At 36.2% G+C, this 19,914-nt stretch overlaps 1 protein-coding gene across 1 annotated transcript in view; it reads right to left on the bottom strand.

Annotated features, from left to right (window-relative positions):
• Nucleotides 1–19,914, bottom strand: part of LOC150075329 (protein argonaute-2-like) — a 384,361-nt gene that overhangs the window by 114,584 nt on the left and 249,863 nt on the right. The window contains exon 11 of the mRNA XM_090388732.1: nucleotides 12,532–12,654. Coding sequence (XP_090244858.1) covers nucleotides 12,532–12,654 — 123 coding nt within the window. The remainder of the gene's footprint in view (nucleotides 1–12,531; nucleotides 12,655–19,914) is intronic.

Below are 19,914 nucleotides of genomic sequence, written 5' to 3'. Positions count from 1 at the left end.
ACTTGACACTGTTTGTGTCGAAAATGGTACTTCAGAAGGGCTTTATCAAGCTGTAAAAGATCTTTTCATAGAAAAAACATTCAAATAAGTAATCTCGTTGGCTTTAGAACTATGATGGGTACTAAGAGTGGGTTCCAGTCATTGCTAAAAAAGGATGTACCATCAGTATTTATAATGGGATGTGTTTGCCATTCTTTTGCATTATGTGCTAGTCATTCAGTCAAGGTACTACCATCATATCTAGAAATATTTATAAAAGATATCTCTTGTTATTTTTCCCGTAGTAGTAAAAGATTAAACAAGTTCAAAATGATTCAAGATGTTGTAGATACTGCTAAGCATAAAATCCCCAAATTAGCACAAACACGTTGGTTATCCTGTGGCAATGTAATAAAAATTATTATTGAGCAGTGGGATGCGTTAGTTCTTTATTTTCAGTCTCAATCAAAAATTGACAAAATCGATGTTGCAGGGAATATTTACAATACTATGATCACCAAAGGAACTAAGCATATGTTGTTGTTTTTAGGATATGTACTGGAGAAAATAAACTGCCTGAATATTGAATTTCAATCTGAGCATTTCAGATTGCACTTACTTCATTCAGTGGTTTCAATTGAGTATAAAAATATTCTTAGTTTTTTCATAAAAGAAGTCATTACTTCATGCAAGCTGGTTGAAATTGATCCAAGCAATGCAATAAATCATAAGCCTCTGAATAAAATATATTTGGGAGGCCGTTGTATGGCCTTATTAAATTCAACACCACTTGGTGACAGTGAAAGCAGGTTTAAAAATGATTGTTTAAAATTTCTTGTTGAACTTTGTATAGAAATCAGAAAAAGATTTCCTCTAAATGATGATGGAATTATCGCCAGTCTCAATGTTCTTGACCCAGCAGTGATACATGATCGTGCCAATTCGCCATCCTCAATTTTCCATTCTGAAGACAAACCAGATCTTCTAGATGATGAATGGAGATCATTTTGTTTAAATCCAGATTTAGATTTCTCTTACAAAACCATCCCTGAGTTTTGGTATCTGTTACGTAAATAATTCTAAATATGAGATTTTATCTAACTTTATGACCAGTCTAACTATTTTACCTCACTCTTCGGCAAGCGTAGAAAGAATCTTCTCCCAAGTAAACCATATAAAATCAAAAGCCACAAACACAGAAACTGTGAAAAATTGGCTAATGGCAAAACAGGCGATAAATGGATCTAATCAAAATTGCTATACATGGAAACCTAAATCAGAATTGGTAAAAGAAGTCATACAAGGAACTTGTCATAAAAGATACGAAGAACGTTTGAAAAAAATGAAAGAACTTCAAAAAATAAATGTGGAGGGAACTGAATGGGATGAAAATTCTGATTACAATTAAATAAAAGATATTTTTGCATGGTAAGTTTTATCTTATTTGTGTTGCTATACTATATGATGAAAACTAGGTTTTTTTTGGGTTTATTTAAGTTGCAATCTAAGTTTTTTTAAAATTTGTGAGTGGGAGCCCTGCAAATAACACATGTAGTGTGTATGCGGGGAGCATTGTCGAGGCCACGTTATGTCAATGATCTGGGTATATTCTTACCACGTGTACGCCATATCCAAAAATTTCATTACTTCATACAGCATGTCCCACCCACTTTTTCTCACTATTGAATACAATATGAATTGTCAAACTAATAGAGCAAGCTTATCTGCGAAAAGATCTAAACCTCCCAAGGACTTCCTAATTCATTTCACAAATATACGTGGCCTCAATTCTAATCTCAACAATGTCCATTTCCACCTGCAGTCTGCCAAATCCCATGTACTTTTTCTGACAGAATGTCAGTTATCGGTTGATTCAACTACTGCTCATCTCAGATGCCCAAATTATTCGCTGTATGATTCCTTTCGCCTCAAAGGTGGTACTTGTGCATACGTCCGTTCTGATATTCCCTGTCAGAGACTTGGCAATTTGGAATCTCCTCCCTTTGATCTCTGGCTTAAAATCTCTCTACCTCATTGTGTCAAATTCATCTGTTGTTTCTACCGTTCTCCCAACTCCACTAATTACTTGGAGTTCTTTGACTTCTTCTCTTTGCAACTTGACTTTCTCCAGTCCAACTTTCCTAACAGTGAGGTAATTTTCCTTGGTGATTTTAATGTTCACAACTCCAGCTGGCTTCCGTTTTCTAGTCACACCGACCCAGCAGATTGAGATGCTGAGGCTTTTGCAATTACTAATGATCTTGCACAGATTGTTCATTTACCTACGAGAATACCGGACAATCCTAACCATACAGCCAACATGCTTGATCTTTTTCTCACAAACAACCCTTCTAAGTACACGGTCGAAGTGAGAGGTCCTTTAGGCACTTCAGATCACAACTTGGTGATTGTCTCTTCTCCAATGGACCCTTTATCTCATGGCTATTCCCAACCTCGTGTTGTTTGGCATAACAAGAATGCAAAATGGGATGACCTGCGAGACTTCTTTTCTTCTTTTCCTTGGTCGGATTACTGTTTCAAAATTTCTGATGTCAACGTTTGCTCAGATCGTGTCAGTGAAATTATTCCTGCATGAATGGAATCCTTTATCCTACACTCCACTTTAAAATCTCGTCCTTTATCTAAACCTTGGTTTTCCAATAAATGTGCTAAGGCTGTCCAAGAGAAGAATGTTGCATATCGTAATTGTCTTGTTTCTAATTTTTCAGTTTCATTTTCTGCTTACACCAAAGCTCGCAACAATTGTAAAGCAGTTATTAATCAGTCCAAACTAGAGTTTGAACAGGCTAAGAGTAGAAAACTTGCTTCTTGCCCTAATGGTAGCCGAGCATTCTGGTCTCTTGCCAAAGCTATTGGCCGCAACTTTTGCCAATCTCTGCTCCCACCTCTGTCCAAACCAGATGGTTCTGTTGTCACTTAAGCCAAGGATAAAGCTGACCTACTTGCATCCCATTTTTCTTCCAGCTCATGTATTAATGATCTTGGTAAAACACTTCCCACCATTCCCAACACACTCCATTCAATGCCTCCTGTGGTCTTCCGTCAAAAGGATATCAGAAGGATTTTGATGAATCTTGATGCTAAGAAAGCTCCAGGTCCTGATGGTATTTCTCCACTTGTTCTCAAAACCTGTGCTCCTGAACTTACTCCTATTCTTTGCCATCTTTTTTCAGTTTCTTATTCCAAAGGTGTTTTTCCTTCTGATTGGAAATTTGCTCATATCAAGCCAGTTCCTAAAAAGGTGACAAATCCCTCCCATCCAATTATCGTCCCATTGCAATTACTTCTACTCTTTCTAAAGTAATGGAGAAATCAATTAACCACCAACTCTTAAACTACCTAGAAACCTTCCGTCTGATCAACGATCACCGGTATGGATTCCGTCAGTTTCGATCCACTGGTGATATTCTGGCTTATGTTACCAATTTATGGACTAATTCAATGGAAAGGTTCGGTGAAACACAAGTAGTTGCTCCTGACATCTCAAAGGCTTTTGATCGTGTTCGGCATAAAGGTCTTCTAAACAAGCTTCCATCTTATGGTCTGCCAACTGTTTTTAGTAATTGGTTATCCAGTTTTCTCTCTGATCGCTCACTGAGGGTGATGGTAGATGGCTCTCTGTCTTCTAACCTCTCCACTAATGCCGGTGTCCTCCAAGGTTCAGTTCTTTCCCCCACTCTTTTCCTCTTCTATATCAATGACCTTCTTCCATGGACTGGAAATCCTATCCATAGTTTTGCCGATGATAGCACATTACATTCAACTTTCCATTTTGAGAAACCTTGTTCTGCTCTATCAGCTTCAACTTCTCGAAAATCTGCTACCAATTCCTTAAATGCCAATCTTCAGGTAATTCTCCAGTGGGGCAAAGACAACTTAGTTGATTTCAACTCTTCTAAAACTCAGTCTTGTCTTATATCTCGCAAAAAAGGATTCTTCTGCTCCTATGCTTATCTTTAGTGCACTCCGATTTCTAGGCAAAATGATATCTCTCTTTTGGGGATTACCCTGACTTCTAATCTCTCTTGGCACAAGCACATTACAAATATTGCTTCCTCTGCGTCTAAAAAACTTGGTTTTCTCTATCGCTCTCTGCGTTACTTTTCTTCCAAACAGCTGCTCACTCTGTATAAATCGCAAATCCGCCCGGCTGTGGAATATTGTTCCCACATCTGGGGTGGTGCCCCCAAAACCTCTCTCAGGCTTCTTGATTCCATTCAGAAGAGGGCAGTTAGGATAATTAATGATTCATCTCTAACAGAGTCTCTCCACTCGCTTTCTCATAGACACACTGTTTCTGCTGCATGCCTCTTCTACAGATACTTCCATGGGCACTGTTCTTCTGAATTGGCTTCTATAATAATTCCTGCTCTCTCTTTCAAAACAGTCCGAACACATGCCGCCACCAGCCAACATCTATTTACTGTCCAACTTCAAACCCACAGAACCAACTTTTCGTCTTCCTCATTTATTCATTCAACTGCCGTTTTCTGGAACAACCTTCCTTCATATGTATTTCCTGAAAATTACAATCTACAGAAGTTCAAGCCCAATGTCAACAAATATCTTCTTTCGTCTTCTCAACCTCCAACCCAAGCACGGTACTAAGTACTATAGGTTCTAATACCTCTCGTGTTTGGGGTTCACATAAAAAAAAAAAAAAAAATAGTTTTTTTGGTAATTCGTTTCAAGATCTCAGAAATTGAAATTTTCACTGTATAACTAAGCTATTTATCTCTCTAAAATGTAATTTTTAAAGTCACAAGCATGACCTTAAGGCCATATAAAAGGTCGTGAGCATGGTTTGTAAATTATATTAGTTACCAATTCAAATCATTAAAATGCATCATCGTTATCATATGTTCCGTTATAAGAATCAATTTTAAACGTCTTTGTGATATTCTTCTAAAGCACATTTCTGGAGGTCACGACCATAAAACAATAAAAACAATTTGCACTTTCCAGTTTATTGGACTTTTCTCTTACTGCAAGAAATTATAAACGTGTAGTAAACTCAATCTTCTTGCATTTGCGAAAATACCGATAGCTGGAATTGTATCGGTTCTTACATTATATTGTGAAATGTGTTTCCCGTTTACTGAAATCTTCAATCATATATAAAACAAATAAATTTTCTGAAACTTCTCTTCATTACTCTTTTTTTTAAAGCTTCGCAAACTTGTTACTCCACACACCCAAATCGTGTTAGCTGAAATTTGTGCGTTCTATTAAAAAATGGGTCGAGATTCAGTATCGGGTACAGCCAATGAGAACGGCTCAGAAGGGCCGTGAATGAAGGCAGCCGGCTCCACCCAGTGGGCGGAGTCAACTTACGTCTAGACGATCACAACTGACACGGGTGCCACACCTGTTACTTGTGGTGTTTTGATATCACGTGGTTGCGGTGTAATCATCGGTCTTAATTACATTCGTAATTAAAAAAAAAAAATCATACTTATCCGAATTTAAAGGTGAAATTAAACTAGTGGGTGAGGGGGCCGAACCCTCACTGAAACGGGGGTCTGGGGGCAGAGCCCCCAGAAAAAAAAAAAATTAATTTTGAAATGTCGACTGATGAAAGTGACGTGGCCACTTTCCCCCTCTTGTTACTTGCGGTGTTTTGATGTCACGTGGTGCCAATTTAATCATTGGTCTTTCTTAATTACATTCGTAATTTTAAAAAAAAAAATCATACTTATCTGAATTTAAAGGTGAAATAAAACTAGTGGGTGAGGGGGCCGAACCCCGCTCAGTCGTGTTAACCGTGAGATGTACCTACCGGCACTGGCAACACAAGGCACGCTGAGGTTTTTTTGGGTTACGAAACCCAATATGAAACCGAAAAATTTAAAAAAATTAACTATTGTTTATTGGTATTGTTCTCGGCTAAATAATTCCGGGGGTATGGGGGCTGGAGCTCCCACACAGACGGGGGTCTGGGGGCAGTAGCCCCCAGGAAAAAAAGTAAAAAAATAATAAAAATTAAATTTTTTAAAAAAAATAAAGTAACTTAACTCTGATTGGCTGATTATGTTTGCGTAATCACATTTTGGTCAGTTCTTGATTTGTGCGGGTGCCTGTTTTGGTGGCTGTACCCGATATTGAATCTTTACCAAAAAATGCTTATGCATGCTATTGAAATTTATAAAGAAAAGAGAAAATTATCTTGGAAATAAACGCCTCTTGAAGCATTTCTGAAGACGACTCCTTGTGCAACAAACCAACGAGTGCCGAGCCAATAATGAGTGATCAACGAGTGTGTGCATTATTAACATTTGTAAGTCATAAATCATTTCTCTATTATTATAATTCGCTTATTTTACAGGATACGTTTTCATTTATTTAGATAAATCAATCATTGTTTAAACAAACTAATTAGCTAACTAATTTCGTTGTTGATAACGTAACCCCTATTTTTAACATTGTCTATGGGATATAAATTCCCACTTCACAGTGCACACTAGGAACGAATTAACTCATAAAGTCGAAAACTACCCATATACAGTAAACCCCCACTATTCATGGTTGCTGATTTAAACCTAAAAAATGTGAATTTTAAAGCGCCGTGAACATTTTCCGCCATAAAAAAAAAAAAAACTGTGTGGCTAAAATCATCTTGCCCAATCCACAGAGATCTATTCTATTCTACAAAATCACAAGCGCAGATGTTTACCGTTAATCCTTGTTCAGTATATGTAATGCGTTTGTCATGGAAGGTTTTGTCGCTTGCTTTTAATTGATATGTTTACAAAAGTGAAAAATCTACCGTTTTGCAGTGTGTTGGTGTAAAGACTTTTTCAAGCAGGTTAACGGTTAAAAGAAAGTGGCTTTATTTTGGATAAGTTCTTTTCTAACCCTACAAAAATATGGCTATGAATAACAAGGGAACTGTGAAAAGATCAAAGGTGATGACATTAGCGAGTAAAACTGATTTATTAGACAAAATTTCTAATTGTGAAAGTGTCTCGTCAGTGGCAAAACATTATAAAATCAATGAGTTAATGGTACGATCAATCAAGAAATCGGAAGGAAAAATCTGCCGTAGTGTCCGTGAAAATGCGCTTAATTGCTTCAAAAATTTGCTCTGTAACTCGTGATTAAATTAGAAAAAATGGAAAAGGCTTTAAATCTGTGGACAGAAGACCGAACTCAAAATAAAATCCCATTAAGTTCACACATCATTTGTGAAAGGGCAAAACACCTTTATCAACACTTTAGCAAAACTGGTGATAGCACTGGCAGGATAAGTTTTTTAGCTAGCAAAGGCTTGTTTGAAAGATTTAAAAATCGATATGATCTTCATTCATAACGTGAAACTTGTAGGCGAGTCTGCATCAGCGGATTTCGTGGCTGCAGAAAGTTCCCCGACTGAACTAAAATAAATTAATTACGGACAAAGGATATGTTCCTTGAACAGGTGTTCAATACAGATGAAACTGGATTTGGAAGAGAATGCCAGCCAGAACCTTAAGACAAAGTGAAAAATCTGCTCCTGGATTCAAAACTTCCAAAGATAGGCTTACTCTTTTGTTTTGTGCAAACACTAGTGGACACATGATCAAACCGATGCAAATGTATAAATTGCAGAATCCACGTGCTTTGAAGGAAAAGAATAAAGGTCACCTTCCAGTTTACTGGAAATCCAATAAAAAAGCATGGTAACAACTATACTTTTTAAAGAGTGGTTTATGATAGCTTTGTGCGAGAGGTGGAAAGTTAACCATATTTTTGTATCCTGAGGTCTGGTGGACCCAGTTCAAAGGTCAACTAATAAATTCTATAATTTTACTCTATGGACACAGCTGAAATTCGCTATAGGTGAAGCCAGAACTGTTTTCTTCAATTTTCCCACTTCAATTTTCAAACATTTCTATTGAATTTCAAGCAAATGACAAAAATGTGACAGTGTGTATTTTTTTAAGGCCTTTTTCTGTTATTTTTCTAAACCCACCCTAATTAACCTATGGCTTATGAAACACGATACTTGATTCGTTTGTTTGTTTTGGAGCGGGAGTTTCTGTTTACAGAGCGAAATTGTTTTCGTGGAGTGAGCCGTGAGAAAAACCGTTAAAGAGTTAGGGGAGAAACTTCCTAGATACAGCTACATCGAGAGAGTGCCAACGGTGGTTACGTCACATCGAGAAGGAAAATAAACATAACCCAGTCGGGAGCTAAACTGTTAGTTGACATAAGAAGCAATAAGCGAAACAGTAGCAACAACTTTTTTGAAAGGCGAAAAGATATTTCCTTTCTTCAATGTGTAGTTCGCCTACTAACAGAAAATCAGGGAAATTCATCTTTTAGAAACGAGAAAAACTGGTGTAAAACCGATAACATTGCAATGTGCATTTGATAAAAAAAAAAAAAAAAAAAGTTTGGTTTATTGTAATTGTTTTTAGTGAACAGCAGTTTCCTGGATGTATATTTGATCTTATAACGGAATTTCAAGAAAATATTTCTATTTATAGCTGAGTTATAAACTGGTGAAATCGCCACTTCGAAAACGCCCAAGGGGAAAAAAAAAAAAAAATATATATATATATATATATATATATATATTCGCTAAGAATAATGGGTTGTTTCTTGAAATGTGTATTGTTCACAAAACTGCAATATTTCTAACAATACAAAGCTAACAGATTACGAATCACTGGCTGCTCAAAAAGTATTGTTAGAAGATATTTGCTTGTTACGCTTTGATGTCATCCCAAAGGGAGAAATTCAGTTTTAGTACAGTAGACAAATAAATTCGCTATCCACGGCCATAATGCTGTTCTGAGCTGCAATAAAAAGATATAAACCCCGCTGAAAAATAGATTTTCTCCCATCACTTCTCTTGTTTTACTGTGGTTTTAGGCAGAGTGCAATTTCACGCAATCAAGCCGGTGACTGATAAATGCGGTGCGGTTTCTTGTATTCGCTCTCTATTTTGGGATCTCCTCTGACCGGGGTCGTCCCGGAGTATAAACAGAAAATTTGTTTGTCGGAATGCTGCCCACCAATGGCACCAATTATCAACTCTTTTACTGACCTCCTAATGTATGCTGTGTTCAAATAATCCACTTCGCGAAATTCGAAAGTGCTACATCAATTAGGAGCAAAAACCGTTTCCCCCAACATAAACGAATTACTTCATAGGTATAATAAAGGACGACTACTAATGATTTTACTGACTGGAAGGAAGTGTCCACAATAAAACATCTGTACAAGGCAGTCACTCAAAGGAAAGTAACTGTAGTCATTTGTATTCAAGGACAAGATATACAGTGATGTTTGAAACGTATAATGCAGTTTACTGGCTATTTCCAGAGGGATTATTGCAAAATATTGTTCCGTAAAACAATTACAGTAAAGCAAAGAGGGTTTTTTTTATCAAATGCACACCGGACAAAAATCGGACTAATCCGAACTTAGGCATCCTACGATGATGCTGACTTATTAGAACTTTGGCATCTGTTGTGAAACTGATGCAATAAACAGACAGAATTTTCAAATCCGCGATGAAACTGACTTGCTAGAATTTCAGCATCTCTGATGTGAAAGTTACATTTGTGGACCTTTGACAATCTCCTGGCCTCCCCCCCCCCCCCCAATCAAAAGAGTATTTTTATTTTGTTCTCTCTGTCTCTTTCCATTAGGATCAGACTAGAAAGGCGAACTCTCTCCCCTAAGGAGCTTTTCCCCCCCAGGTGAATGAAAGGACCTGAAAATTTCATGAAAATGAACCCTGTTTTCCTTCATTCGGCAAACAGCTACTCTGTCAGCACAAGAGAAGTGAAATTACATTTGCAGCTCAGAATGAAATTCAAGCAAGCAATCATATGACACTTGATGGTGAATTTTTCGGGCATGTGTGATAATGAAAATTCAATTTTTCCCTCAAATTTTTGATGGTATCAAATGCATATCAAGGAAATATCGAAGTAACAGATTGTGAAAACAATCTGTTACTCGAGCGCATTTTTTTTTTTTTTTTTTTGTTTGCACACCAGGTGAGATGAAGGCAAAGTTCCTTCGACATCAGTTTTCGAAGTTTAGAACGCAGCTATGAATAGAAATATTTTCTTGAAAATTCGCAAGCAGATCAAATATACATCCATGAAACTGCTGTTCCGATTTAGTCCTCTAAAAACAATTACAATAAGGTGAACTTTTTTTTTTTTATGAAATGCGCATTGTAGTGATCAGTTTTAAGACAGTTTTTATTTTCCTTCCGTTTCCGCTTCCAATAGATGAATTTCCTTGATTTTTTTTGTTAGTAGATACAATACATTCTGAAGAAAAGAAAGATATTTTTGTTCTTCAAAACCAATTCGTTGCAATTCTTTCGTACAACAATTACGAAAAGCAGTAAAGCAACTGTTGTGAGAGAGCATGCAAATTAGTGTTCACAAGTAATGATGCTCAACTGTTTGTTTTCCACGAAAGTTGTTTACTTTTTTATTTTCTCCTTGGATCACCTTGGTAATGCTAATGACGTAAGCTTGACCAGTCAATTATCTCTCTGCGTGTGTTGATTCGTTTTAGCCAGAGGCGCCGAGCTGACGTGCAAATTTTTGAACTAATGCTGTAATGCGTTTTATTTTCAAAGCTTGGATCTTGTTTTGCCAACATCAAAATTTAATAAATTGAAATGTGATCGTACATTTTTGCTGTTTTTGAGTGAATTTATAGTTTTTGCTGAGCGCTAAAGGTAGGAAATCAAAGAATATACTTCTGTTTATGTATATTGAGAGTTTCAATTGAGTAGAAATTATGGAAATTATTAGTTTCTTTCAGTGGGGGACAATTTTCAAGTGAGTTTGAAAATTACGGTTTGGGAAAGGGGATAAAAATACAGTTAATTGAAAAATGGAAAGGGAGTCGGACTTAACTGTAAGTCAAAGTTGGAAATATTATAACATGTTATAACAAACTGGTTGCCAATATTGTAGAAATTGCACAGGGAATAGAAGGCGGGGGCTTTGAAAACATCAATGCAAAAGACATTCAGGAACTTATTGAGCAGATGAACTTACAATAGAAGAATTGGATGAATTAGTAACAAGGTCAAATGAAAACCAAAATGATCCTGAGGAGAAAGATCTTGACGTTGTTAGACTAGAATTAAATAGCAAATCATTAAAGGAAATCTTTAGCCTCTCCATACACAACTTTTGGAAAAGCTAGTGGAAACAGATCCTAATTTGGAAAGAAGCATCAAGGTTAAACAAGACCTAGAACAATTACTCTTGCAATACAAACTTCGATTAAGAGTTATTTTTCACCCAGCAACCCATGTTCTTGATATGTTTTTGAAAGGTTTGTTTAAAATTTCTAATAAATATTACATTTAATATTAAATTGTTTCTTATTTTCATTTCGATGCCTTATGCTTGTATTTCACTATGTACTGTCTACGTTTGTCTATGTACATGGTCATATTATGTAGATAAATACATATAATACATACAGACAAAATTTTAGATTAGTTTTTGTTATATATTTCATACTTGGGAACGGAACCCTTTTATTACTATGGGTGCCATAACTCAGTATTTGTGGCATTTCTCAGGAACGTAACACCCGCGAATAGTGGGGGTTTACTGTATATTTTTTTTCATCTAGATAAGATAGTTAATATTCTGACCATGTAGCTCCACTGAATTTCCACATTCCCAGAAAATAGTATATTTTTTTTGTTTTTTTAACTCTATAGTATCGGTGTAAATACACCATAGTTAACCCATAAATTTGAACTAGGTAAGTAGCGTAGAAGCCATCGTTTTAATTGTATCTCATATTGTGATTGCCTTCACAACGAGATAGCGGTATTGCACTAATTCAAATAAATAACGCTTCTCTAGTAGAGAAGACTGCTGTTATTTATTTTCAGAGGATACCACCACCCAGACGATCATTTCAAAGCTATTGGGCTTCATCACCAGTGGGCGGGCAGGTACCCTGTAAGGTAATACAACATGCCATCACGGTTGCGAAGTTATATCCACAATATGAGAGATGCCAAAGGGTGTTCATAAAAATGTAATTTGAAAATGAAATGCACTAGGCATAATTCTTATGGGTTTTGATAATTAACTATATAGTATTGGTGTAAATACACCATAGTTAACCCATAAATTTGAACTACATAAGTAGCATTGAAGGCAACCACAATATGAGATACAATTAAAACGATGCCTTCAACACTACTTATGTAGTTCAAATTTATGGGTTAACTATGGCGTATTTACACCGATACTATATAGTTAATTACCAAAACCCATAAGAATTGTCTAGTGCATTTCATTTTCAAATTACATTTTTTTTTGTGAAGGTGCATATAACAGGGGGTGGGCTGTCCAAATGATAAGTTACAATAAAAAGCTATTCTCTAAATATAAACTTAAATTTCAATATTTTTAAAAAAGGCTTATTTATATAAATAGGTAAATACTGAAAATAAAAGAAAAATTTTATTTGTCACAACTAGAAATCTATAAAAGCAAAATTATGAACAAAAAATTTTTGCTGTTTTTAAGGGATACTTACTCTGCCGCCATATTGGAGTTTAGGAGGAGGAAGTATTCTTCCACGGACTTCCATCATTGTGTTGCTTATTGAGAGTCCAAATTCTCTAACATAAGGATCATTGTTAAAATCAGCTTTTCTTATCTAATAAAAATAAAAATGTAAAATGCAATGAATTAACCAGATATGTAAAATTAAGCCATTTCCACAGATATAAATTACAGTTGTTTTAAAGAAAAATTAATGTTAAGTTGTTTACTTAAGGTTAATTTCTTAAGTTGTTTACTTAAGAAATAAAATTAACTTCAGCAATGTGGTGCAATAATTAACCTCTATAGGTTTAACATTTTTTGTTTGTACTTCTTTGCCAATAGCCCAGATCTAAATATAGTGTCCACAAACCTTTTACAAAGCTAAAACATGATCATGTGAATATGGTACATAATACAAACCTGAAACCATTTCCAGGTGATAGAGAACATCATCTTTGTTTTTATGTACCACAAAAAAAAAAAAAAAAAAAAAAAAAAAAAATACAGTGCCATCAAACTGGCATACCGACTGACTGGAACTGTGATTCTTCAGAACAGGCAAAATTTTTTTTACCTGCTGCTCAAAATTTAACCCCAGGGGCTCACATCTGGTGAGTATGGGCTTGGCACACCTAGGGCCCTGAGCTGGATACCATTATTCTACTCTTTCTTTCTCTCTCAGGGTAACTTGGAAATTTTTTTTAGCTGGTGCAGCATAATCCTCAGGCTTCCTTGCACTATATGGATAGTAATAATAATATAATGTAATAATAATGTAACTGTAGCTGTTTGTTTTTAGCTGATAAGAATGGAACTTCTACATTTTTATTCTACATTCCACTCTAAAGTCCCATTATTTATTTTGGTTTTTCAATAAATGTACTGAGGCTGTTCAAAATAAATGTAGTATGTTGCATTTGGCTTGATCCAAATCTTCAGCATCATTTTATGCCTACACTAAAGCTCACAACAGTTGTACAGGGTGAGGACAGTAGGTTTGGATGTCTTTCAGTGCACTGCAGAGGGAGTGTTGGGGTAGTATGAGGTGAGAGATAGCTACGTGACTAGAGTTGTGTAATCAAGCAGTTCACCAATCAGGGATAACTGGCCAGTGAACCATTGCATGTTTGCAGTAGAAACTAATTTCACAACAAAATCTGTTGTGCAGACACAAAGAAGGTTTTGACTTCAGTTTAATGTATCGAGACATGGCCGAATTCCCTCTTGGAACACAATATTAAGGTGGGTTGAAGCTTTTTGCACTGGTGATAGTGTAAACACTTTATTTGTCAGGACTACGCATACAGTTTACACCTCTGAGAATGTCGAGCATGAGACAGTGTTGCAATGTCCATCCCAGTCAGCAAATAGACATGCGATTGCCTTAGGAATATTGAATACAAGTCTAAGATGAATTTTGCACAATTTGATCTTCAGTTCCACAAGTACAAAATTTAAGTTGCACATGAGGTAACAAATCAGGATAAAATCGCTCAAGTAGAGTTGTGTAGACAATTTATGGACATCTTGGACATTACATTTTATGTCAGATGAGGCCCATTTTCACCTTTCTGGATCTGTTAACAAGTAGAACTTTTGTTATTGGTCAGAGACTAACCCAACGGAGCTCCACCAAAATCCCCTACATAGTGAGAAGGTAATCATCTAGTGTTGTCCATTTGCATTTGGTGTAACTGGGCCATACTTCAAAGAATGGTCCAATTACACCAAATTGAAGAGAATAATCAGACTGTAACAGTGACTACTGATCGATACAGTACAGTATTGGAAACATTTTTAGTTGGGGAGCTACGCAGACAAAATGTCTGGTTTTGACAAGACAGTAACACCACACACTTCAAAGCAAAGTACCTCCATTTTGAGGAGAATGTTTCCAGACTGCTTGGTTTCGAGGTTTGGTGACATCCAAAAGGGAAAAGTTTACAAAACCAGACCATTCTCAATTCAAGAACTAAAGGACTGGATTACAGAAGAAATTGGAAGAATTCATTTAAATTTTTTAAAGTGAGTAATGCACAGTTTTATGTGAAGACTGTGCTGGAGGTCAATGTATTGACTGCACTGGAGATCGTTTGAAACATGTCATTTTTAAACCTTAACATTTGAATACTAAATTGCATTTGTCAATGTTATTATTTCTTTAAATAAAGATTCTCAATTTAGATCTCATCATTTAAAAATAATTCACCAAAAAACACCCACTCCTACTGCTCCACCGCATATAACAGCTATTAATCAATTCAAACTTGATTATGAACAGGCTAAGCGTAAAAATTTGATTCTTGTCCAGATGGTGGTTATGCATTCCAATCTCTTGCCAAAGCTACTGGCTGCAATTTCAGTATATCTATACTTCCATCTCTTACAACTTTATAGTTCAGTCTGCATCCTCAGCTCAAAATAAAGCCAACTTACTACCATACCAAATACACTACACTCATCCATCTGGTGGCTCCCATTGTCTTGTACCAGAAGGATGTTAGAAGAGTTCTGAACATTCTAGATACCAAGAAAGCTCCTAGTCCTGGTTTTGAGAACAAGTGAAAAAAAAAGAAACAGATAGCTTGTATCTGTTTCATCTTACCATTTTACTTTTTTTTTTTTTTTATTTCACTGGTGTTTTTCCTTCAGGATGGAAATTAGCTCATAACCAGCCAGTTCCTAAAAAGTGTGGCAAACATCTCCTTTCTAGTTGTCATTCTGTTGTGCTTAATCTCTACTCTTTTCCAAGTAATGGAGAAATGAATCAGTTACCATCTCTTAAATTATCTCAAACTTCCATCTGACCAATGATCACCAATATTGATTCTATCAGTTGCTCTACTGGTGATATTATTGGCTTATTATTACCCATCTTTGTAAAAATTCAATGGAAAAGTTTGAAATTAATGCCCCGCTCTTGAAATTTACAAAGCTTTTGATCACTTTTGGCATAATGATCTAAAAAAGCTCCAGTTTTTTTTGGATTTCCATCGGTTTCTTGAAGTTGGGTTATCAATTTTCTCTCTGACCACTCACTGCTAGTAGTAGTGGCATGTGATGCAAGTAAGCATGTGTATGAGTTTATGCAGCTTCATCCAAAAAAAAAAAAAAAAAAATCACACCATTCCCCTCCAAATGCCTGTCCAGTTCCTCAAATTTATTCAACCTATCAACTTCCACGACACATGGAAGTTTGTTCCAGCAATTAACCACCCGCTGGCTAAAGGCAAATTTCCGCACAACTATTCTACATCTGTACTTTCTTAATTTGAATTTATGCCCCCTTAGGTTCGTAATCTGAACAAGTGGAAGGATCCCATCAGAATTCAGCGTGCTCAACCCATTCAAGGCCTTATACACCTCAATCAGATCACTGCGCAGGTGCCTAGTGATCATTCCACCTTTCAGTTTGAGAAACCTTGACCTGCAACAAGCAGCTTCAACTTTTTGAAATATTCACTATCAGTTGCTCTCTGGATAACTAACTGTTCAGTGGGGTGAAGAAAATCAAGAACATCATTTTTTCTAAAACTTAGACCTTTCTTATTTCTCTCAAAAAAAAAGGAGTACCGGTAGTGCTATTTTGTTATTTGATGACATTCACTTCTAGACCAGATCCCATATATGTTGGGAATCACACTGACTTCCCATTTGTCCTGGTATAAGCACATCACAAATATTGCTTTCTCTGTGTCAAAAACACTGGGTTTTCTACAAAACTTTTGATTTGTTTTGCCAATGCCATAAAAATCTCAAAATCCATCCTCCCTTGGAATACTGTTTTCACATATGGGTTGGTGCCACCAGTGCTTCTCACATGCTCTTTGATTTTGTTCAAAAGAAGATAGTCTGTTGATTAATGACTAGTCTCTTATGAAGCCTCTCCTTTCTCTGTCTCACAGATATTTAGTTTCTGCTGAATGCCTTTTCTATATATACTGCCATGGGCACTGTTCTTCTGAATTTGCAGTTGTAACTTTGCTCTATTCCAAACTAATCTGAACAACCTCAATCAGTCAACATCCATTTACTGTGCAGCTTCAAACTCACAGTACTAACCTTTTCTACTTTTGTTCTCTGGAACAACCTTCCTTCATGTGTAATTTACTGAAAATTACAATCTTCAAAAATTAAAGTCTAATATCAATACTGTCCTGCCTTCATCTTGTTATTGCATTGCATGGGTTTTCATGGCAAAACTGTTGCTCACAAGTCCCACTTCTCATTAACAAATTCCAGAATCTTTTGCAGTGGTGCTAGTCCATTGTACTGGACTGTTGGCCACTGGAAACAGGTCTTCTGGAGTGACAAGTTGCATTATATGGTCTTCAGATGGATGTTGAGAATGTCTGGTGAACAACACCACCACCATAGTTTATTGTAATCACAATATAGTTTGTCTAGACAGGATTATGGTATGGGTTTGGACTCTGGCTATTGGTTGTAGTGCCAGAAATCTAAGGTTTTCACTTAGAAGTCTTAAAACACTGATGCAGTTGTTATTCTGATCCTGCTCGAGTCAAGTGGGTTCAATTTCGGCAAAGCCTGGTTGCTTTGCCACTACCAAATTTTCTCTTTGTGCTTTCACACCAACTACTAATGACATTGGGTGTATCTCCCATTTCCAAAAATATGATGCCTAGTCTACAGGAAGGACTGGCCAGCTTTCTGTGATACCAATCAATACTGGTCTGGTTGGTAGACAACTTTTCATTACTTGTTGCTGAAATTGAAAAAAAAACACATCAGTTGCTTATGTAAGCAATTACTTGCATATATATGGAATGAACAAATAACCTGAAATAAATAAATAATAATAAAAAAATACTAAAGTTGAACTGAATTATGGCACTTCAAAACCTACGTTTCCGTTGAGGGCAGTGCATTTATCTTATACTTATTTTATACGTTTTTCTTATGTGTTTTCATTTATTACTTTTTATAAAGTCCAGGGAACTTAAAGTGTGGGTAAATGACATTTAAAGAAGAATTTTTACACTGCTGCAACAAAATCTTGTTATGAGTTTAAGAAGATTTAAAGACATGCTTCAAGGGTGCTTGAACAGTTAGCTGTCTTTAGCATCAAGATGTTTTCTGACTGCTGTAAAGCTTTCTTTTTAAACCCTCTCCAGTAGCAATTATTTCCACTTAACAGATAGCTGTTATTAGTGTCAAAAATTCAGTTGTCATTAAATGCCTTGAATACATTGAATGTCCCTAAAAAATTTTCCCATCCACATTATATGCAATGTTGCCAGTTTCTTGTGACATAAGCACTGGGAAAGCAAAATTGAGAGTAGGAGAGTGTTATGGGCCTGATGACTGACAAGTATAATGAACAACTGTACAGAGAAATAAAGTGGGCCAGTAAATCAGACTGTCTTAAAATGGGGGATTTTAACTTCCCAGATATTGACTGGGACTTCTGGATTGGTCACTCACACACTAGCAAGGCTTTTTTGGATTTATTCAATGATTGTTTTCTACAGCAGCATGTTCAAGAGGCAACCAGAGGGAGTAATGCTCTGGATCTGATTATCAGTAGTGATTCTTCATACATTAAGAATCTGCAGATAAAAGAACCAATAGGTGGCAGTGATCACAGGGTGCCTGATGTAGGATTTACTCCAAGATGTAACTAACGTCAGGAGTGAAGGGAAGGGTTTTTGCTTTCGTAAAGGTGACTATGATGGTCTGAGACAGTTTTTAAAGTCTATACATTGGGACCAATTGACGATGTTACCAACAACAAATTCTAAATGGGAAGCATTCAAGGAAGTAATATTAAAAGCTACTAGGCTTTTTGTCCAAACTAAGAAATATTGTTCAAGGTTTAGGCCTAAATGGATGTCAGATGAAGTAATGAGACTCATGGGGGAGAAGAAAAATGCATGGGATGCATCAGGCGTGTGACAGAGAAGCCTATGGTAGATATAAGTTGGTGTGTAATCATGTCACAAAGGAGGTTAAGCAGGCAAAGGCAGATTACAAGAAATCATTGGCAAAGGATGCAAAGAATTCTTTACTTATGCAGACTGTAGAAGGAAGGGGATGAATCAGATTGGTCCACTTGAGGTCAAGGGTTCGATTGTTGAGGACCCTGCTCAAGTAGCTGACAAACTGAATGAGTATTTTCATCTACATTCACACATGAGGAGTTATTAAGGAATGAAAATGCCGGAAGTTTATCAAACTGCAACAGGGTGCTTAATGATTTTGTCATAACTGAGAGCAAGCCTGGGGTGCCTTTCTTAAGTTTAACTTCAATTTCTGGGGTGGATGGGATCTATACAGTTATATTAAAGGAGGAAGAAAAGTAAACCCTTAGCCATAATTATGAGAGCTTCTTTGAACTCAGGAATGTCTCATTGGACTGGAGATGTGCAAATGTGACCCAAATTCACAAAGGGTGACAAGTAATTACAGACCTGTTAGTTTAACTTCTGTTCCAGGGAAATTAATGGAGGCACTGGTTAAAGACTGCAGTTATAGTTGAGACACAGCATGGGTTTGTTAAGGGGAAGTCTTGTCTGACCAATTTGATTGGATACTACTATGAGGTCACAAAGGAACTAGATGCAGAAAATAATTTTGATATCATATACAGGCAGTTCCCGCTTTAAGAGTTTTTGCTTTAGGAGTTCCCAGGTTTACAATTTCTTTATTTTCAAGTATTAAGTGTCAACAAAATCGAAAATGTGAACAATAATTGCAGTAAATAAATGCTGCTAAATATTCATAAATAAGGCATTTCACAAACCACACACATAGCTATACAATACTACTGTGTATTATTGTGCTGCTACTGTGCGTGTGTGCATTTGTTTGTTTGTTTGTTCAGGCAAAAATAAGGAGGGAGATCCAATTCTTAAAATATTTTGGAAAGAATTACATATTTTAGATGCAATCAAAATAATAAAACGAGCCTGGGACAAAATTACAGAGAAGGATATGAAGATGCAATCAAAATAATAAAACGAGCCTGGGACAAAATTACAGAGAAGGATATGAAGAGTGTTTGGAATAAACTGTCCTCAGTTTTTTGATCATTTTGAAGGATTTGAAGAACCAGCAGAGATCATACAAAATGAAACAGAAGCAGTTATTAATATTGCTACCAATCGCGGCTTAAGGTTTCTACAATTCACGTCACTGATCTGCTTCAAGCACCTAATGGAGAGCTTGCAAATGAAGACCTTGAAATGGAAAAATGTGAAGAAGCTGAGGAAAAAGAAGATTTAATAGCTGAAATTCCTGTTTGTTCTTTCACTCTCAAGGAGGCACAAGATTCAAATTTCAAGTGCACTAGAAGAGTTGCTACAGATTTAAAAAATGCTTATGCATGCCATCATGAAATTTATAGAGAGAG

The sequence above is a fragment of the Mastigoproctus giganteus genome, chromosome 14 (assembly GCF_048544385.1).
Source record: "Mastigoproctus giganteus isolate SK-2022 chromosome 14, ASM4854438v1, whole genome shotgun sequence".
Taxonomy (NCBI): domain Eukaryota; kingdom Metazoa; phylum Arthropoda; class Arachnida; order Uropygi; family Thelyphonidae; genus Mastigoproctus; species Mastigoproctus giganteus.
The sequence above is the reverse complement of the archived record's forward strand: the minus strand, read 5'-3'. Positions and strand labels throughout refer to the sequence as shown.